This window comes from Scylla paramamosain, chromosome 11 (assembly GCF_035594125.1).
Source record: "Scylla paramamosain isolate STU-SP2022 chromosome 11, ASM3559412v1, whole genome shotgun sequence".
NCBI classification, from domain to species: Eukaryota; Metazoa; Arthropoda; class Malacostraca; order Decapoda; family Portunidae; genus Scylla; species Scylla paramamosain.
Window position 1 is genome coordinate 10654921 of NC_087161.1, and position 18796 is coordinate 10673716.

The window sequence follows — 18796 nt, forward strand, 5'->3', positions numbered from 1 at the left end:
TGGAATGACTACTGCTTCCGTGTCAGAGATCCGTCTTTGTGTGCTGAGCGCATAACAGAGGTGATACTGTCTGGCATGGAGGCGTACATTCCTCACTCTTTTTGTCGTCCTAAACCTTCTAAACCTTGGTTTAACACAGCTTGTTCTCGTGCTATACATGATAGAGAGGTGGCCCACAAAAGGTACTTAAGCCTTCCATCACCAGAATCTCATGCACTTTATATTTCTGCCCGGAACCATGCCAAGTCTGTTCTCCAACTAGCCAAAAACTCCTTCATTAACAGAAAATGTCAAAACCTTTCAAGATCTAACTCCCCTCGTGATTTCTGGCATCTAGCCAAAAATATCTCCAATAACTTTGCTTCTTCTTCTTTCCCTCCTCTACTTCAACCAGATGGCACCACTGCTATCACATCTATTTCTAAAGCTGAACTCTTTGCTCAAACCTTTGCTAAAAACTCTACCTTGGACGATTCTGGGCTTGTTCCTCCCTCTCCTCCACCCTCTGACTACTTCATGCCACCTATTAAAATTCTTCGCAATGATGTTTTCCATGCCCTCGCTGGCCTAAACCCTCGGAAGGCTTATGGACCTGATGGGGTCCCTCCTATTGTTCTCCGAAACTGTGCCTCCGTGCTTGGACCTTGCCTAGTCAAACTCTTTCAGCTCTGTCTGTCAACATCTACCTTTCCTTCTTGCTGGAAGTTTGCCTACATTCAATCTGTTCCTAAAAAGGGTGACCGCTCTAATCCCTCAAACTACCGTCCTATTGCTTTAATTTCCTGCTTATCTAAAGTTTTTGAATCTATCCTCAACAGGAAGATTCTTAAACATCTATCACTTCACAACTTTCTATCTGATCGCCAGTATGGGTTCCGTCAAGGCCGCTCTACTGTTGATCTTCTGGCTTTCCTTACTGAGTCTTGGTCATCCTCTTTTAGAGATTTTGGTGAAACTTTTGGTGTTGCCTTGGACATATCAGAAGCCTTTGATAGAGTCTGGCACAAAGCTTTGATTTCCAAACTACCCTCTTACGGTTTCTATCCTTCTCTCTGTAACTTCATCTCAAGTTTCCTTTCTGACCGTTCTATTGCTGCTGTGGTAGACGGTCACTGTTCTTCTCCTAAAGCTATTAACAGTGGTGTTCCTCAGGGTTCTGTCCTGTAACCCACTCTCTTCTTATTATTCATTAATGATCTTCTAAACCAAACTTCTTGTCCTATCCACTCCTACACTGATGATACCACCCTGCACTTTTCCACGTCTTTTCATAGACGTCCAACCCTTCAGGAGGTAAATATATCACGCAGGGAAGCCATAGAACGCCTGACTTCTGATCTTTCTAAAATTTCTGATTGGGGCAGAGCAAACTTGGTATTGTTCAATGCCTCAAAAACTCAATTCCTCCATCTATCAACTCGACACAACCTTCCAGACAACTATCCCCTCTTCTTCAATGACACTCAGCTGTCCCCCTCTTCTACACTGAACATCCTCGGTCTGTCCTTTACTTATAATCTGAACTGGAAACTTCACATCTCATCTCTAGCTAAAACAGCTTCTATGAAGTTAGGTGTTCTGAGACGTCTCCGCCAGTTTTTCTCACCCCCCCAGCTGCTAACTCTGTACAAAGGCCTTATCTGTCCATGTATGGAGTATGCTTCACATGTCTGGGGGGGTTCCACTCATACTGCTCTTCTAGACAGGGTGGAATCAAAAGCTTTTCATCTCATCAACTCCTCTCCTCTAACTGACTGTCTTCAGCCTCTCTCTCACCGCCGCAATGTTGCATATCTAGCTGTCTTCTACCGCTATTTTCATGCTAACTGCTCTTTTGATCTTGCTAACTGCATGCCTCCCCTCCTTCCGCGGCCTCGCTGCACAAGACTTTCTTCTTTCTCTCACCCCTATTCTGTCCACCTCTCTAATGCAAGAGTTAACCAGTATTCTCAATCATTCATCCCTTTCTCTGGTAAACTCTGGAACTCCCTGCCTGCTTCTGTATTTCCACCTTACTATGACTTGAATTCCTTCAAGAGGGAGGTTTCAAGACACTTATCCACTAATTTTTGACCACTGCTTTGACCCTTTTATGGGACTGGCATTTCAGTGGGCATTTTTTTTTTATTAGATTTTTGTTGCCCTTGGCCAGTATCCTTCCTACATAAAAAAGATAAAAAAAAAAAAAAAAAGAGGTGGTAGAAAGGCTATGCCATTACTTATGATTAACTCAGGTGATGCATGTGAACCATTATAGAAGTGCACTGGTAGAAGTAGCAGTAGATGAGCCAGTTAATACCCACTTAATTCTCTAATCACAGAGTAGCCATGTGCAGGCAAGGCTACCCCTCCTGATGGTGGTTTCAGAATAACACACTATCAGCATATCTGTGATTAATAACACCAAAATGGCAATCTCCCTATGCCCAGGCACCCTGATAGCCTGCTATGAGATCAATGACAATGAAAATGTGCAGGAAATGGTTGAGGAACTGCTAGATGGGTGAGTTAGTGAAGTTGTCAGTCCCAGGAATGATGCTGTATAAGGAAACCTCAGCAGACATGGGAAATTAAATAACATCCTGGAAAAATGAGGTTGTGCTCACTTAGATACAGAACAGAAAATCCAACTGTTTGAGTTAATTTACCATCATGAGGAGTTCATAGTGGAGAAAGGAGAGCTGGGCCTTCTTAAAACAGAACTGGCTCATATTCATATTAGTGATCCAAACCCCTGTAGAGCCCCAATCTATTGATACCCAGAGAAAGCAAAGGGAATAATAGCTTAGATTCTCAAAGACCTAGAAGAGCAAGACATTAATGAAATTTCAACCTCAGCTTGGTTATCACCTATAGCTCTGGTAAATAAGCCCACAGGAGAAAAGTTAATGTTTTTAGATTGTAGGAAGGTGAATACACATCGCACAATTGATATCCATTCCCTATCTACATCAGAAGAGCTCGATGAAAATGTTGTAGGAAATGAGTATTATGCTTCACTGGACATTAAAGATGCATACTACCAGATCATGTTAGATGAAGCAAGTAGAGACCTAACCACATGTACAGAAAGTGTCACTTTATATTGCTTCATGAGTCTGCCTCTTTGCTCAAATTGCTCTCAAGCTATTACACCTTGATAGATGACCAAAGTACTATCTCCTATTTTAAAAGAAAACTGGGTTAAAAAAATTATTTAGATGATGTTATGTGTATGCAAAGGACTATGACACACTGATGACACAGTTAGATTGTCTGTTTAACCATGTGAGAAATGCCGGCATAAAGCTGTAACATAGGGCAGAGAGAGGTTAAGTTTCTTGGTCATATTGTTTCAAAAGATGGCTATAAAAAAAGATCCTGATAATATAGATGCAGTGATAAGGATGAAACTGCCTTGCACAGCAAAAGAGGTATGTCCCTTCTTAAGGATGTGTTCTTTTCACCAGTGACATGTGCAAAATTTTTCCAAAATAGCTTCTCCCATAACCAACCTAACAGAAAAACCAACCTTTTGACTGGTCTCCAGAGTGTAGAGAAGCATTTGAGACCCTCACTGAAAAATTAGTCTAATTCTAACCAGGGCAGACATGACCAAGACCTTTATCTCAGAGACAGATGCCAGCCTTGTGGGGGCAATAATGATGCAGCACAATGTTGACGGTTTACCTAGAGTAATTAGTTACTTCTCAAAAGAAATTAAGACTGACAAAAATGAGATATTCTGCCACAGAGAGAAATTTTAGGTATAATGCTAGCTTGCCATCAATTTAGCCATTTCTTGTGGGGAAGCTGATTGTTAATCAACAATCAGGTTCACCAACTCCTGGTGTCAGTCTTTTGGGAGAAGACAAAATCTCCTCGGATGAACCGATGGATCCTGGAAATGAGGGACTACCAATACAAGATTGAATACAAGTCAGGCAAAAAGAATGGGGTGGCCAATCATTTGAGTCGCCCTGTACATGTACAAGTAGTCCAAGAAATTACCATGAACACCTATTTGGGCTGCAGTAAGGAGGAAATAAGTAGTCTACAAATTGAGGAACCACAGCGAGAGGGAAATGAAGGAATACTTAGAAGACGGATAAGTTCCATGATTTAAATTCCTGAGAGCAACCCTAGATCAATTTGTTATCGAAGATGAAGTACTCTACCTTAAAAAATTTAAACCAGACAATACTATCTCGTATAAATTAATTATACCTGATACTATCAGGAAGAAAGCCTTAGCCCATATAAAAGAGTCAGGACATCTTGGACAGTTGAAAACAATCATCAAAGCAGAATAATACTTTTATTGGTCTAACTTGAGATCTGATGTAAGGAAATTTGTTAAGGAATGTATCATTTGTCAACAGGCCAAGGCCACCCCAGGATTGCAAAAACCATGGCAAGAATTGTCAGCTGTCTATAGGCCTCTGGAAAGAGTTAGCATAGATATTACTGAGATGGTTCCTAGTGTCTATGGTTTCTGTTATGTCTTAACCATCATTGACCATTATTCCTGCTTTGTAACATTCCTTAAATTAAGAACTAGGATGGCTAAGGAAGTAGTCAGAAACTTAGAGACATATTTAGGAGACTTTAGGATCCCCAGAGTGCTCTTGACAGACTGTGCCAGAAAGTCTACCTCAGAAACTTTGCGTGAATTGTGCCAAGGGTATGGCATTAAATTGCTGCACTCTATGCCCTACCATTCCCAAGGAAATTCAGTGTCAGAGTGAATGCATTGCACCACGAAGATAGTGCTAACTGCTCTGTGTAAAGGCCAACCCACAAAGTGGCCAGAGTGTCTTACCAAATGCCAAAAAGTATTAAATAGTGTGGTCCATGAAACCACTGGTGAACAACCATACTACCTGATGTGTTTTTAGACATGCACCTTGTAATGTAGGTGTTCATCTACCACAAGTGACTAAGGACCATGATCTATAAGCAGCACATGAAGCAATCCAGCAGACTAATAGGGAAATATCCCAGAAATAGAGAGAAAGCCAACAAGGGTAGGAAGGATCAGAAAGTGAAAAAGGACAGTTTAGTGTGGATTAAGAAAGGTAGTGGCCTAAGTGGTAGAACAGAAACTGACATCTAAGTGGTTAGGTCCCTACAAAGTGAGAGTTATATATGGACCAGTAATGAGTATATCCTGGAGAATCTTTGGGATGGTAAACATCTGTAACATGCCACAGACAAAATGAAACCATGTTATGGGGATGACCCCCTAATAGTGGAGCCTGAGGGGCTCATATTACCCCTATTACACCTATGGACATGGCCTGCAAGGAGATATACTGAAGAGTATCAGGAAACTCCATGGGAACAATAGTGAGATTCCCCTGGTACACTGGGAAGTTTAGGACAAGTTGACTCCAACATTCCTTTTTGTTACAGCTAAGATGAGGAGCTAGCTGATGTCACTGGGCCCACTCTGGAAGACTGGTGGAGCCCAAGGATGCCCTGGGCTTTAAGATAGCAGATCAACCCAAGAGGGTGGTACATAATTTTCCCCAGGCTGAAGACAGGATAGGGTGCTTGCCATGCTCCTATCCCACCACTCCAGGGCCAGGACTGATAAGAGGAACAGAAGACCAGAATCACCCAGAGGGTCAGGTCCCAAAAGGAATCATGAGCATGCCAGAGCTAAGCAGTGGGGAGCTGAGCACAGAAGTGCCAAGAAGTGGTGAAGCCTCCCAGCAGAGGGAGAAGACTTTGAAAAAATCCAAAGGGAAATGTAAGCTCAAAAATGGACACCGACCCGATATCTGTGATTTTTTGTGTTTTTGTTTATCTCTTATATATAACTGTTAGGATTTCTTTTATTTAATGTAAAGGTCACTGGGCTACATGAAAAATTTTCAGTCTAGTAAGGGATGAGCCATGTATCATGATTTTTGTTATACCAAAGTGGGACTCTATATTCATTCTCCCTGAAAATCTCTCGTAGGCCCCCACTCATCTCCTTGTTTTGAAAAGTGCATGCTTTAGGCCACTTCACTCAGAGTAGCCAAAGAACTCACTGAAATATGAATATTGTGCAGTAATGATACCAAAATCAGGCAGAGGAGGATATTACTTAGATTTAGGAAAAGTAGGTAGGGAATAGAAAGACCCTAGAAAGATTTAGTAATGTGGAAGCACATTGTGGCCAAATACCAGCAGCTAAGCAAGGCCCTGAGTGATATTGAGACTTAACTGGTACCAATGCCATCACCCTTTCCCTCCCTCTGATTCTGACCTGCAAGCAACCAAGACATTGACCTTGATTGCCCAAAGAGCCTTATACCAGGTATCAGGAAAAGGCAGGAATGGTGAGTAGTGGCCACAAGTGGTGACTACACCCCCCCGGAAAAGTGACCAGTAGAGATGTGACACCCCAAAATTCCCATGGGGGTATCAAGGAGAGATCAGGTGGACAAGGATGGACAAGGCAGTGGGACACAGTCAACTCAGGTCACCCCGGTGGTTGTGAGATGACGTGAGACGAACACCACGAGGTTGTAAGGGACCTCCAGGGCTGCCTACGGACCCTTTCCCTAACATCATCACCTCTACTCCTGCTGCATCTTCACTACTGACAAGTCCACGTGGTCATGTGGATCCAGACCTACCTACAGCCACTATATGGATGCCCACCCTCAACGAGACAGATGAGCACTCCAGGATCTGTAGTATTTAATTAGTTAGTTTAGTTAGATAAGTGGTGGAGTCCCAAAGGGAAATTTTAACTGATAGGAATCCTCCTCAGTCTGATTTTTTTTTCATGTTATCTTTTTCTTTGTGATCTTGAGTAAAAGTATTTATTTCTTTAACTTTTTTTTCACTTAAGCCAGTAACTTTTTTTTCTTTATGGTCAACTGAAGGGAATACTTCACTCTGCAAATTACACCAGGAAGTAAGTGATGTACATACTCACAAGTTTTTTTATTCCTTAGTTATTTTGCTTTTTGAATAAGTGATTTTATTTATTTATTTTTGATATGTGACTAGAGAATTAGCACAATAGGATAGCAGAATTGGCTGGGGAGTGGAATCTCTCCCACTAAATTGGGTGTATGCATCTGACAATGGTGCAGTGGTTTGGCGCTTCATGTCACAATGATCTAACCCCCTGGTAACAATCTGATCTCTTATATCACCCTTAAAACTTAAAATGGAGCATATTAAGGAACTAAAACAAATCAGAGGGGGGGCTCAAGGCCAGCATTACCTCTCCCCCCTAGAATCTTGAAATTGTCATTCACACTGTTGATGTATGTGTGTGAAGCAAAGGCTAGGAAAACAACTATTAAGAACACACTAGCCAAAATTTAGACCAATAATGAAACATCAATTAATTATTAGATCTAACCTCTCTGCAGGAAGCAATGGTGGAGGATATTTTACATGAATACGAGGTAATTAAAATTCTTACCAAGCTAGAGGCCATTCAGGAAAAACTGGATTAGAAAAATAAGGAAAACCCCTTCAAACTGCCCAAACTTAATTTACCCTTCTTTAACAGCAACCTTATCTGATTTTGGGAACTATATGAATGCTCCTTTCATCAAAATAGCAACATAACATCAATCCAAAAACTCACCTACATTAAGGGCTAGCTGGAGGGAGAGGAGTGCAATCTATATCAGGTTTCAATGAAACTTGGAGCCTCAAACTATGAACCAGCCATGACCCAGACTTCAATACACATTTAATAAAAACCCAGATCATTGTAACTAATACTCCAAGGTGATCACTGACCAGATAGACAGGGGGTTTATAGAGAGAGTGGATTCACATCAAGACAACCAGAATGATTTGCATTATTTATCACATCATGGCATGAAAAAAGGTAGCATAACCATTTCAGCTGAACAGCTGAACAGTCCCCTAATTCATTAAGCCTCAATGACTGCTTATTAACAGATCCAAGTCTAGTACTTGACTTAACTCAAGTGCAACTAAGATTCAGACACCAAATATATGCTTTCATATCAGACATAGAAAAGGCATTCTTGATGGTGGAACTCAATAAGAAAGATAAAGACTACACTAGGTTTCTATGGCCTAGATAGAGATCCATTAAATCTTAATTTCCCATTTGACATCTTTAGGTCCAAAGTAGTTCTGTTTGGAGCCACCTAATCACAATATCTACTCAATGCTACCATTTCCCATCACCTAGCTAATATCTCAGAACAGGAGGATGCTATTAAGAACATAAAACAAGGACCATATATTGCCAACCTACAGGGGACAAACAATTTAGAGGAAGACCTATTAGAACAATATTCGCAGGTACAGTGAATATTTAATAAAGCCTATCTATATCTAACAGAACAAGTAACAAATAGTCCCAGACTACAAGATCAACTTGAGATTAAGAATGTTATATCAGAGTGTTATGATGACAGTTCCCAGCCCCTTCACAAAGCTGCCACACCTGGACTAGCTTCCCTGAACCACCTACATGGACTCAGTGTAGGGCTCAAATACAGTTGTACAGGGTTCCTTGTGACTCCTGCACCCTTTTTGCAACTGGTTGTAACACCAGGTTACACTAATTGAGGTCACCAGTCTGTTTTACCCACCTACAGACAAGGGAAATACTCTAACAACAATTAACTCCCACAGCTGTGAAAGGATCAACAACCAAGTCTAGGGAGAAACAATTATAACAAGCAATAACACATATATGATTGATATGGTCGAGATATAAAACTCCACTGGACAACTGCCCTTGTAACAAATCCTCCCACTGTCCAACAGTGTGTTATAGTCTCAAGCCAAGTAGTGTTATTTACCGCCTCCTGGACAGCAGGCCTTGTCAGGATCTAAGGAGGGAGCAAATTTCACTACACAGCTAATTACTTAAGTACTCTGCGGCTGATCAGCATCAGCCAACAATAGCAAGGTCACCAGCAAGAGACACAACTATAATCTGAACTGGAAACTTCACATCTCATCTCTAGCTAAAACAGCTTCTATGAAGTTAGGTGTTCTGAGATGTCTCCACCAGTTTCTCTCACCCCCCCAGCTGCTAACTCTGTACAAGGGCCTTATACGTCCATGTATGGGGTATGCTTCACATGTCTGGGGGGGTTCCACTCATACTGCTCTTCTAGACAGGGTGGAATCAAAAGCTTTTCGTCTCATCAACTCCTCTCCTCTAACTGACTGTCTTCAGCCCCTCTCTCACCGCCGCAATGTTGCATATCTAGCTGTCTTCTACCGCTATTTTCATGCCAACTGCTCTTCTGATCTTGCTAACTGAATGCCTCCCCTCCTTCCGCAGCCTCGCTGCACAAGACTTTCTTCTTTCTCTCACCCCTATTCTGTCCACCTCTCTAACGCAAGAGTTAACCAGTATTCTCAATCATTCATCCCTTTCTCTGGTAAACTCTGGAACTCCTTGCCTGCTTCTGTATTTCCACCTTCCTATGACTTGAATTCCTTCAAGAGGGAGGTTTCAAGACACTTATCCACCAATTTTTGACCACTGCTTTGACCCTTTTAAGGGACTGGCATTTCAGTGGGCATTTTTTTTATTAGATTTTTGTTGCCCTTGGCCAGTATCCTTCCTACATAAAAAAACAAAATAAAATAAAATAAACGAGTGCCCATGAACACACAGGAGAATCATTCACTGCTCACTGTACAAGAACTTGGCCTGCACACATACACAGCTGAGGAGTCACTTCCCTGGGTATAAAGTGTGTTATACACAACTACCCTCCCTGGCATGCTACTAAGGAGATTCCTATACTATGTAAGTAGGCCAGAGCGTATGGCCAGTAATGTCTCACTTATCCCCTTAAAGCAACTGAACCCAATAACTCTTATCCCACCTCAGTCTCCATCAGATATTAGTGCCCATCTCAATACGCCTGCTCCATCTAAGAGGTGGTTAGTGACTGAGTGTGAGAAAGTGTGCCACTCTCCTGCTCTGCTGCTGGTGGAGGTAATACAAGAGAGGGGGAATGGAGTGGTGACATACATGCACATATGCTTTTCCATGCTGCACTCTTTGCTCCCCGTGCTGGCTTACACAAATAAAACACTTTGCTTCTGAAAATTCTAATGATCAAAATAGGGAGGCTAGATGAATACTGATTACTTCATTGTCAAGAGTAGTTCTTCTACTAAATACTGGGTGAGACTCAGATTGAATGGGCAAGGGAAGTAAGGAAATTTACATGGGGAATATGAGAGACTGCATGAATAAATATTATACTAGAAGCTTCAGGCTGGGTAGCTATGTGACAGGGACGTGTCTGAGTCTCATCCCTAGCCTGTCTCTCTTCTCATCTTGCTCTCTCTCTCCCCCTCTTTCATTATTCTTTTTTCTCTCTCTCTCTCTCTCTCTCTCTCTCTCTCTCTCTCTCTCTCTCTCTCTCTCTCTCTCTCTCTCTCTCTCTCTCTCTCTCTCTCTCCCTCGCCCTCTCTCTCTCTCTCTCTCTCTCTCTTTCATTATTCTTTTCTCATTCATTCTTACTATCTTCATTTTATATTGCATAATCTCACTGCACACAAGAAGAGAAACAGGACCAAGTGAAAGTTTTAGGATTAATCTTGAAAATGGGTACAGACACACTTTCTTTCAAAATCAGTAACTCTAAGGATCCTGATAAGATAACAAAAAGATCATGCTTAAGTGTGGTGTCAAAGTTATTTGATCCATTAGGCCTACTACTCTCTGTGACAGTCAAGTCAAGAATATTTTTACAAGGCCTGTGGAAACTAAAAACATCATGGGATCAGATCCTACCAGGTGAACTTTGTGATCAATGGCATCTACTTGACAAGGAACTCAAAACAGCAAGTAAAAGAGAAATTCCTAGAACAACCATAATAAAGCAAGGAGCAGCATATTTTTAGTGATGCCAGCAGTAAGGTATATGGAGCATGTGCTTACTTTTGTAACAATGGGCAAGGGAATCTGATAACAAGTAAAACAAAGGTTGCCCCACTAAAAAACCTCACCATCCCTAAATTAGAATTCACTACTGTCCTTTTAGCTGCTAGGCTAACCACATTAATTCATGAAGTCTATGAGGGTGTAAATAACATAAAAGTACTAACATATGATATGACAGCCAGATTGCCATATATTGGCAACAAAGTCAAAAGACATTACTTGTATACATAGCCAAGAAATCAATCAATTCATTCTCAGTATAAAGGTGAACTATGTGATGACTAAAGACAATCCAGTGGATCTTTTACCTTGGGGAATAAGCCCAGATGAGCTGAATAATTCCTCTATGTAGTGACAAGGACTTTCATGGCTTCCCCATAAGACAGAGTGGCTCAACTCAGTGAAACCAAAATAATTGTAAATAGTCACATCATCACCTAAATTAATGGAATGGGTGAGATATAACAAGTATGACAAATATTTAAGGATATTAGCATGGGTATTTCCCTATAAAACTAACTTAAAGGCTAAAGCAAAGGATCTAGCTATCAATACTGACTCAAGCATAAGAATAAGGAAAATGAGGGCAGCAGAACAGGAATCAGTTAAACTAATGCAAAAGGAAAAATTTTCTATGGGGCAAACATTGCTCATAAAAAAAGTAGATAAATCATCATATACAAACATAATGCTCCAGCTAAGATTATACCAAGAAAATTATGACATAAAATGTGGTGGTAGAATACAACTGGCTTACTTATCTGAGTCAACCAAACGTCCAATCCTACTCCCTGGCTACCACCACATAACTAAAACACTAATAAAAAAAATGTCATGAAATGAACCATTATTACAGCACTAACTTCAATGTGGGCTACATGAGGCAGAGGTGGTGGATCCCCAAAATGAGGCAGACTGTAAGGGGAGTACTTATAAAATGTAAAACATGCCAGAAGTATCAAAGTAACTCGTATTCTCTTGCAGATGCACTGGCACTCCCACAATTTAGAACTAACACCAGTGAACCCTTCATTATAACAGGAGTGGACTTTACCAGTGTCCTTAAGGTCAAGGGAGAAACTAGTAAGGTTGCCAGAGAATACATCGTGCTGCTCACCAGTGCTACCACTAGAGCCATATATTTAGAACTGGTATCAGATTTAATAAATCAAAACTTCCTGAATGCCTTTAGGCAGTTCACAAACAGACAGGGTCTGCCACAACTTATATTAAGTGACAATGCAACATCATTCATCACTGCTGCCAATTACATGAAGGATATTATGCAAGACCCTCAGATAAACAATTATTTGTCCTCAGTTAATTGTGAATGGAAATTCATCCTATCTTGAGCTCCCTGGTATGGTGCAATATGGGAGAAATTAATAGGGACAGTAAAAAATGGATTAAGAAAGGTAATTGGCAAGGCTTTTGTAACATTTGATGAACTACATGCTATCATATTAGAAATAGTGTCCTGACTGGGAAGTTAATTGTGATGAGGATTAGTACAATTAAAGTATAACAATCCACTGTGATGAGAGAATGAAACAATGAGGATCTGGGTCAAACGGATTCACCATCCCAGAGCAAATTGATATTAATTCGCTCAGTAAGTGGAGAGTTGGTTACACTCCAGCTAGCAATCAGTACACAGCAATGCTCCTTCTCAACCTGCTACCATCCTTGGCAGACATTCTACATCAAACTCCAGCTAAGTACTCTGTCTAGTCACAAACTGATATTAATTCACTCAGTAAGGGGAGAGTCAGTTACACTCCAGCTAGCAACTGGTGCACACCAATGCTCCTTGTCAACCCACTACCATCCTTGGCAGACATTCTATGCCAAACTCCAGCTAAGTACTCTGTTTAGTCACAGGCCTGTGTGCTTAGCTACCCATGTGTCTGCCAATCCAAGGTAAATTCTATAACCTGGCCTTAGCCTGTATATGCTAAGTTGCCACAAATGTAAAGATCCAAATTATGTGTTTGTTATAAGAATATAACTTATGTGTTTATTATAAAAAATATAACTATCCCTTATTTCAGGCAGAATAATCTAAGGTTCTGAGTTCATTGCAGAGTATATGGTGTGATGCATGACAAATATTCTACAAGCTTTTCCTGAATATTTTTCTACTGAAATGAAGTTATTTATGTCTTTTTTGTCCATGTAAACTATATCATTAAATAAGGTAATACCTGCAAAAAAGATATTGGTTACCTTATACATTAAAATGATGGTTAGTAAAGTACATAGCTGAGTATACATAGTGTGGCTGAGGAATTTATGAAGATCCTGAATTTGAAAGAGTGATAGCACACTTGCTTATCAGTCCTGGAATAACAATGATTTCACATACAATTACCTTCATGAAGTTTTGTAGTGAGGTCAGCCTCCATTTCCAGCACAAGATGGTCTTCTGCATCATGGTCTTGGTCCTGCTGCATAAACCTGAGGTAGTCAAAGCCAGGCAAGCGTGGTTCCCACATCTTCTTTGGCAACAACACTGGAGGAATATATTAAACTATTAAGTCTCTCTCTCTCTCTCTCTCTCTCTCTCTCTCTCTCTCTCTCTCTCTCTCTCTCTCTCTCTCTCTCTGACTCATTTTATTCCTTTTTCCTTCCTCTTTCCTATATAAATAATTATGTTATACATTTTTTCTAATGATTTAATGTGTTCACAGCACTCAGATATATGTACAGCAAAACTCACATAAATCAGCATGATAGGGGCTCAGCCTTTGCCAACTTATCAAAATTCCATCTTGTGTGGAATATCACCAGAAACTCTTAGAAAATTAAGTGATATTTGAGAGAAACAATAGAGTAGATCAGACCACAAAAATAAACTGTAAATAAGACCACATCAGGAAAGTACCTTTGCAAATGCTTAAACCCCTAACCTTCAACAAGAGCTAGAATCAACAGTCTTTCTTAGCATCATGTCATAATTTACACATAGGCTATGCTGAGTTTGGCTTGGCTTAAATTGATTTAGTAAAATTTTGCAGAAGTTGCATTTTTTTACTTTTTTTTCTTTAAGTGAATATTTTGTTGCCTAACCAACTTTTGTGTACTTAATACAATAATGACTTGTAGAGGTTTTGCTGTATTACAAATGAGATTTAGTTTACTTTTTTTCATGAAAGTGTTAACTTCTTTCAGTTTTATCCAGTTATTTTCTTAACATATGGAATCCTCTCTCTCTCTCTCTCTCTCTCTCTCTCTCTCTCTCTCTCTCTCTCTCTCTCTCTCTCTCTCTCTCTCTCTCTCTTTTCTCAAAAAAATAAAAATAAAATAAATAAATAAATAAATAAATCTCAAAAAAAATATAAAATAAAATAAAATAAAAAATAAATAAATAAAATAAAAAATCTCTTGATCATTAATTTTACATCATCCATCAATGAAAGTTCATACAGATCATCCAAGCTCCACTGGAATTAGATGTCCACATCACAATATCATTTCTCTCCTTGCTTATTAATTTCATAACTTCATATTCATATTTGTAATACACACATTCCTTCTAAGCTTTATTCTTTTTAATAGGGATCATCCAATAAGGAACTAATGAAACCTAAAAACTAGTCACAATTACAAAATATTTCCTTTAACATTATCAGTTATCAGCTACATAATTGCCAAATATAAGATTGTACCTTGATTTTTAAGAAGTACTGCTAACTAATTATTTTTATCAAGTAAAAACAATAAATAAACAGCCACCTCTCTCTCCTGTAAGGACAGACTGAGGCTGGGGGAAGGTTCTTTAAGAGAAGCATTGCCGTGAAAGGTGGCATGTAATATCTGTAAATATTTCAGTCATCTGAGTATGGAGCTTGTACTGAATACCAACCACATAGTCAGTGAACTATTTAAAACACCTACACAGAAAGCACCTAGACACATATAAGGGATAAAATTTACATGATAAAAGTGACTACCAGGAAGTAAACAAAACCCACAGGCCATAAGCATTATGAGGTCCCAAGGAAAGAAGGTGAACACATTCACTGATACAGAAATTCTTGATGGTCTTTACCAATCATGGCTGGAAAAACAAAGTATTATGTGTGCTGGAAAATAGAGGGAGCACATGATAAGTGGAGAGGATGTGAGACATGTGACAGATGGGCACATCTGAAATGTGTAAATCTATAGGGAGTTAAGATTGAAGTCATCTCTAATATAAACTGTTCATGTGATCTCTGTTATCATGGACTGTGTAGTGTGAAGGAGGATAATGCTATATTAAAGAAACAAGTGGTGGATTGGTTAGATATTGTGTCAGCAAACATTGTGGGTAAGCTAGGCACAATGTCAGGTGAGTTAGAACAAATGAGCTCTGCTGTGTCCAGTACTGACTCAGCTGTTGATGTAGTGGGTGCTGCTTGGACTGAAGTTGTAAAAAGGAAAGAGAAGAAAAATGTGAAGAGGAACCTTCTGATTGTAAAGTCCAGTGATGTTACTCGGAAAGTGGTGGATACAAAGAGGGAAGTATCACAAGCTTTGGCAGATACACAAGACACAAAATTCACACAGACAGGAAACATTGTTATGAATTTTGAGAATGAGGGAGTGAAAGCTGAGGCAGAGACTTTGTGACAACAACAAGTGTGAGGAAACTAAAACCCAAGCTAATGATTTGCAATGTTGGTAGAGAGGAAGAGGAAGATAATATGGAGAACTTGATTGCAAGGAATGCCTAGTTACAAAATAATGGAGATGTTAAGAATAAATTTGACAAGCTATTTAGTAAACCTGCTGCTGGAGATACAAGTGTCATCCAGAGGTAAGGGAACTGATACACAAGCACTATGACACAGTCAAGCTGGAGTGGGGTGTCTACTTGGTGAGGGATAGATATCATGTGACTGTGTGCTATCATTGCCAGTGTTATGGACACATGGAGAAAAATTGTAGTGCAAAGTCAAATGGAGAAGTCCCAAAATGTTTTAGGTGTGCTGGAGATCACAAGGCCAAGGATTGCATGTCTACTAACATGAAATGCATCAACTGTGTAAGGTTAAAGAAGTCAGACATGAATCACTCAGCCAACAACAGGTGCTATGAGGTACTAATGGAGGAAATAAATAGGATGATAACTAGAACTGAAAATGGATATTAATATCAATCTAAACATAAAAGGTGGCATTTTAAATGTTCAGTCTGTGAGTAATAAGACTTTTGATATTTGTGATCTCATTAAAAGTGAAGACTCTGATATAATGACATTACCAGAAACTTGGTTGAAAAACTCATACGTTTTTGCATATCACACGGAATGATAAAAGAGGTGGTGACATGGGGATTTTTGTTTCATATTTATTTATAAAAAGCAAGATTGATGCAGTTGAGAGTAAGGAGAGCTTTGAGTACATGCTAGTTAGCTGTGAATTGGGTGCATGGAAATTTATTTTTATAGTGGTCTATAGGCCGCCAAATACCTGTGTGGATATGTTTATTGATGATTTTAGAACATACTTGGTTGATACACTGGTTGATACAATAAGTGCTAATGTATTTATTTATGGTGACTTTAATCTCTAGATTTATGGCACAGATAACCATAACGGAATTTATGGAGATGATGAATGCACTGAATTTTGCTAACAAAGTAGAAAATGCTACATCAGTCAGTGGTCATATACTTGACCTAGTTTTTTGTGACACAGAAGATAATCTTAACCAAGATGTGTGTGTTGATGATATATGCAACATTTCCCTAGTGCATATGCTGATATGGTTTAAGATTCCTTTTAGGAGAAATAGTAAATACAGAAAGCAGATTGCATTCAGAAGGAAGAGCAATCTTGTACCAGAAACATTGATAGATAATGTGGTTCAAAGTATTTCATCTGGAAGATGAGAAATATGTGTACATAGAATGGCAGAGATTGAGAAATGTGTAAATTGCTTCTCAAACTTTTATAACATAAATAATACTGTATATCCAGTTATTGAAAAGGAAATTATAGTGAAAGAAAATGCACCTTTGTTTAATGGCAACATTTTATGAGTTAAGAAGGAAAAGAGATGCAAGGAGCAACGATAGCAGATATTACAAGCTGACAGTGCTAGAAGAGAATATCAAGATGCCAGAGATTGTCGACTTTTGACCTATGCGACTTACGATTGACCACATTTATGACCACTTCCATATGACAGTTTCAGGCCAGCTCCTGGCACTGCCAGGAGGCTGGGAGGCTAAGGACTGGATTCTTAAAAGATTCCTTCCCTTCATTAAGAGAAACCCTCACAAGAGATTCTCTCAGTTCCTTGAAGGCCTACAGTACTGATTAACCATTCCTGTCCTTTCCCGTCATGCAATCCTCTTGTGGTAAGGTTGGTATGTCAGAAGGGATTCTTGTGTGCTTAGCAATCTTCATGCAGTTGCATGAGAGCAATGTATGCAGAGCAAGTCTCCACACTTTTTCACACCTCATTTTTTAGATCAGGCAAGCCGGTTTTTCTAGTTTATTGTTACTTTTTATAAGTTTAATGATGGAATCAAATTATGTGTAATAAAAAAACTGCCTTGATGCCTAGTGAACTTGAATTGGAGTGTGGTAAAATATATACCTTACCCTGCCAGTTTCAACCAATTAAATGATAAGATGAGCACATTTCCTTAGCTTTTTGTCATTTGCCAGCAGTTTCATAACAAAGGTGACCTGTAGGAGTAATATGAAGAACAGTCTGTATTCCTTTTCTTTAATTAGATGATGGCAAAATACTTGTGCTGTGGATATCTTACTGTGCTTACTTATACCACTTTATTTCCAAAATCATCATATTCTTAGTTTATTGTTAATATAAGCTATATAATGACAAACTTAAGCTTAAGGGAGAAGATATAGGATGAATTTACTTGGAAGACTGATTAAAAAAATAATAATAATCTATATTTTGTTTCTATACGTTAATATAATTATGAAAACAATAGTGAAGTGTTGTGCATTTCAATTCATGTGATTAGATATATTGCATGTAACTCATTGAACTTAACCTCAAAGTTACTTCACCTAACCTTAACTCATTAGACTGATCAAACCTAACCTTAACCTTACTTCACCTAACCTTATTTCATTAAACCGATCAAAAAATAACTTCAATCTTACTTCATCTAACCTTAACTCATTAAATTGATCAGACCTAACCTTAACCTATTTTTTTCTTTTTTTTTAATTCTTCTGTCACTGACACTCCAGGCCAATGAGCAACAACATTATGAAACAGCAACTCAGGCTCACACACACCTTGCACAGAAAAAGCCTGTTAGACAACAAAACACTTCAGAATTATTCACTGATGGTTTAGAAATGGAAATGTGGGTACAATCAATGGCCCCTACAGCACCTGGCATTCCCTAAATATAAAAAAAAGCCCTGAACACATTGCTGCAAATCATTGCTAGAGGGAGGAAAGATGTGATGCCTGCTCCTACTGGCAACTGTTCTTGAAGCAGTTTGGAGGCATTAACTGACTGTTGTCTGTGACACATCGTGGCAGTCATCTATTGTTCTTTGATGATCTCCAGTAGCAATGAACTAAGGTATGGTTGCACTGGGCATCCTGTCAAAATGGAGATGTGGCAGGAAAAGCTTAGGTTTGATGAGTTTCATGAATTTAAGTTAGGTTAGTGGTTAAGTTAAGTAAGGTTATGGTTAGATTTGATTGGTTTAATGAGATAAGGTTAGATGAAGAAAGGTTAAGGTTATATTTGATCAGTTTAGTAAGTTTAAGCTAAGTAAGGTTAAGATTAATTTTGATCAGTTTAATAAGATAAGCTTAGGTTAATTAAGGTTAAGGTTAGGTTTGACCAGTTTAATGAGATGAGGTTTGGTGAAGTAAGGTTAAGTTTAGGTTTGTTCGATTTATTGAGCAAAG

The 18796-nt window shown here is 39.1% G+C and overlaps 1 protein-coding gene across 10 annotated transcripts in view; it reads right to left on the reverse strand.

Moving 5' to 3' along the window:
- LOC135104938 (thioredoxin domain-containing protein 16-like) overlaps positions 1 to 18796 on the reverse strand; it is a 428690-nt gene that overhangs the window by 43241 nt on the left and 366653 nt on the right. For all 10 annotated transcript variants that reach the window (XM_064012732.1, XM_064012729.1, XM_064012731.1 and 7 more), the window contains one exon: positions 13269 to 13409. In XM_064012732.1, the coding sequence (XP_063868802.1) occupies positions 13269 to 13409 (141 nt within the window). The remainder of the gene's footprint in view (positions 1 to 13268; positions 13410 to 18796) is intronic.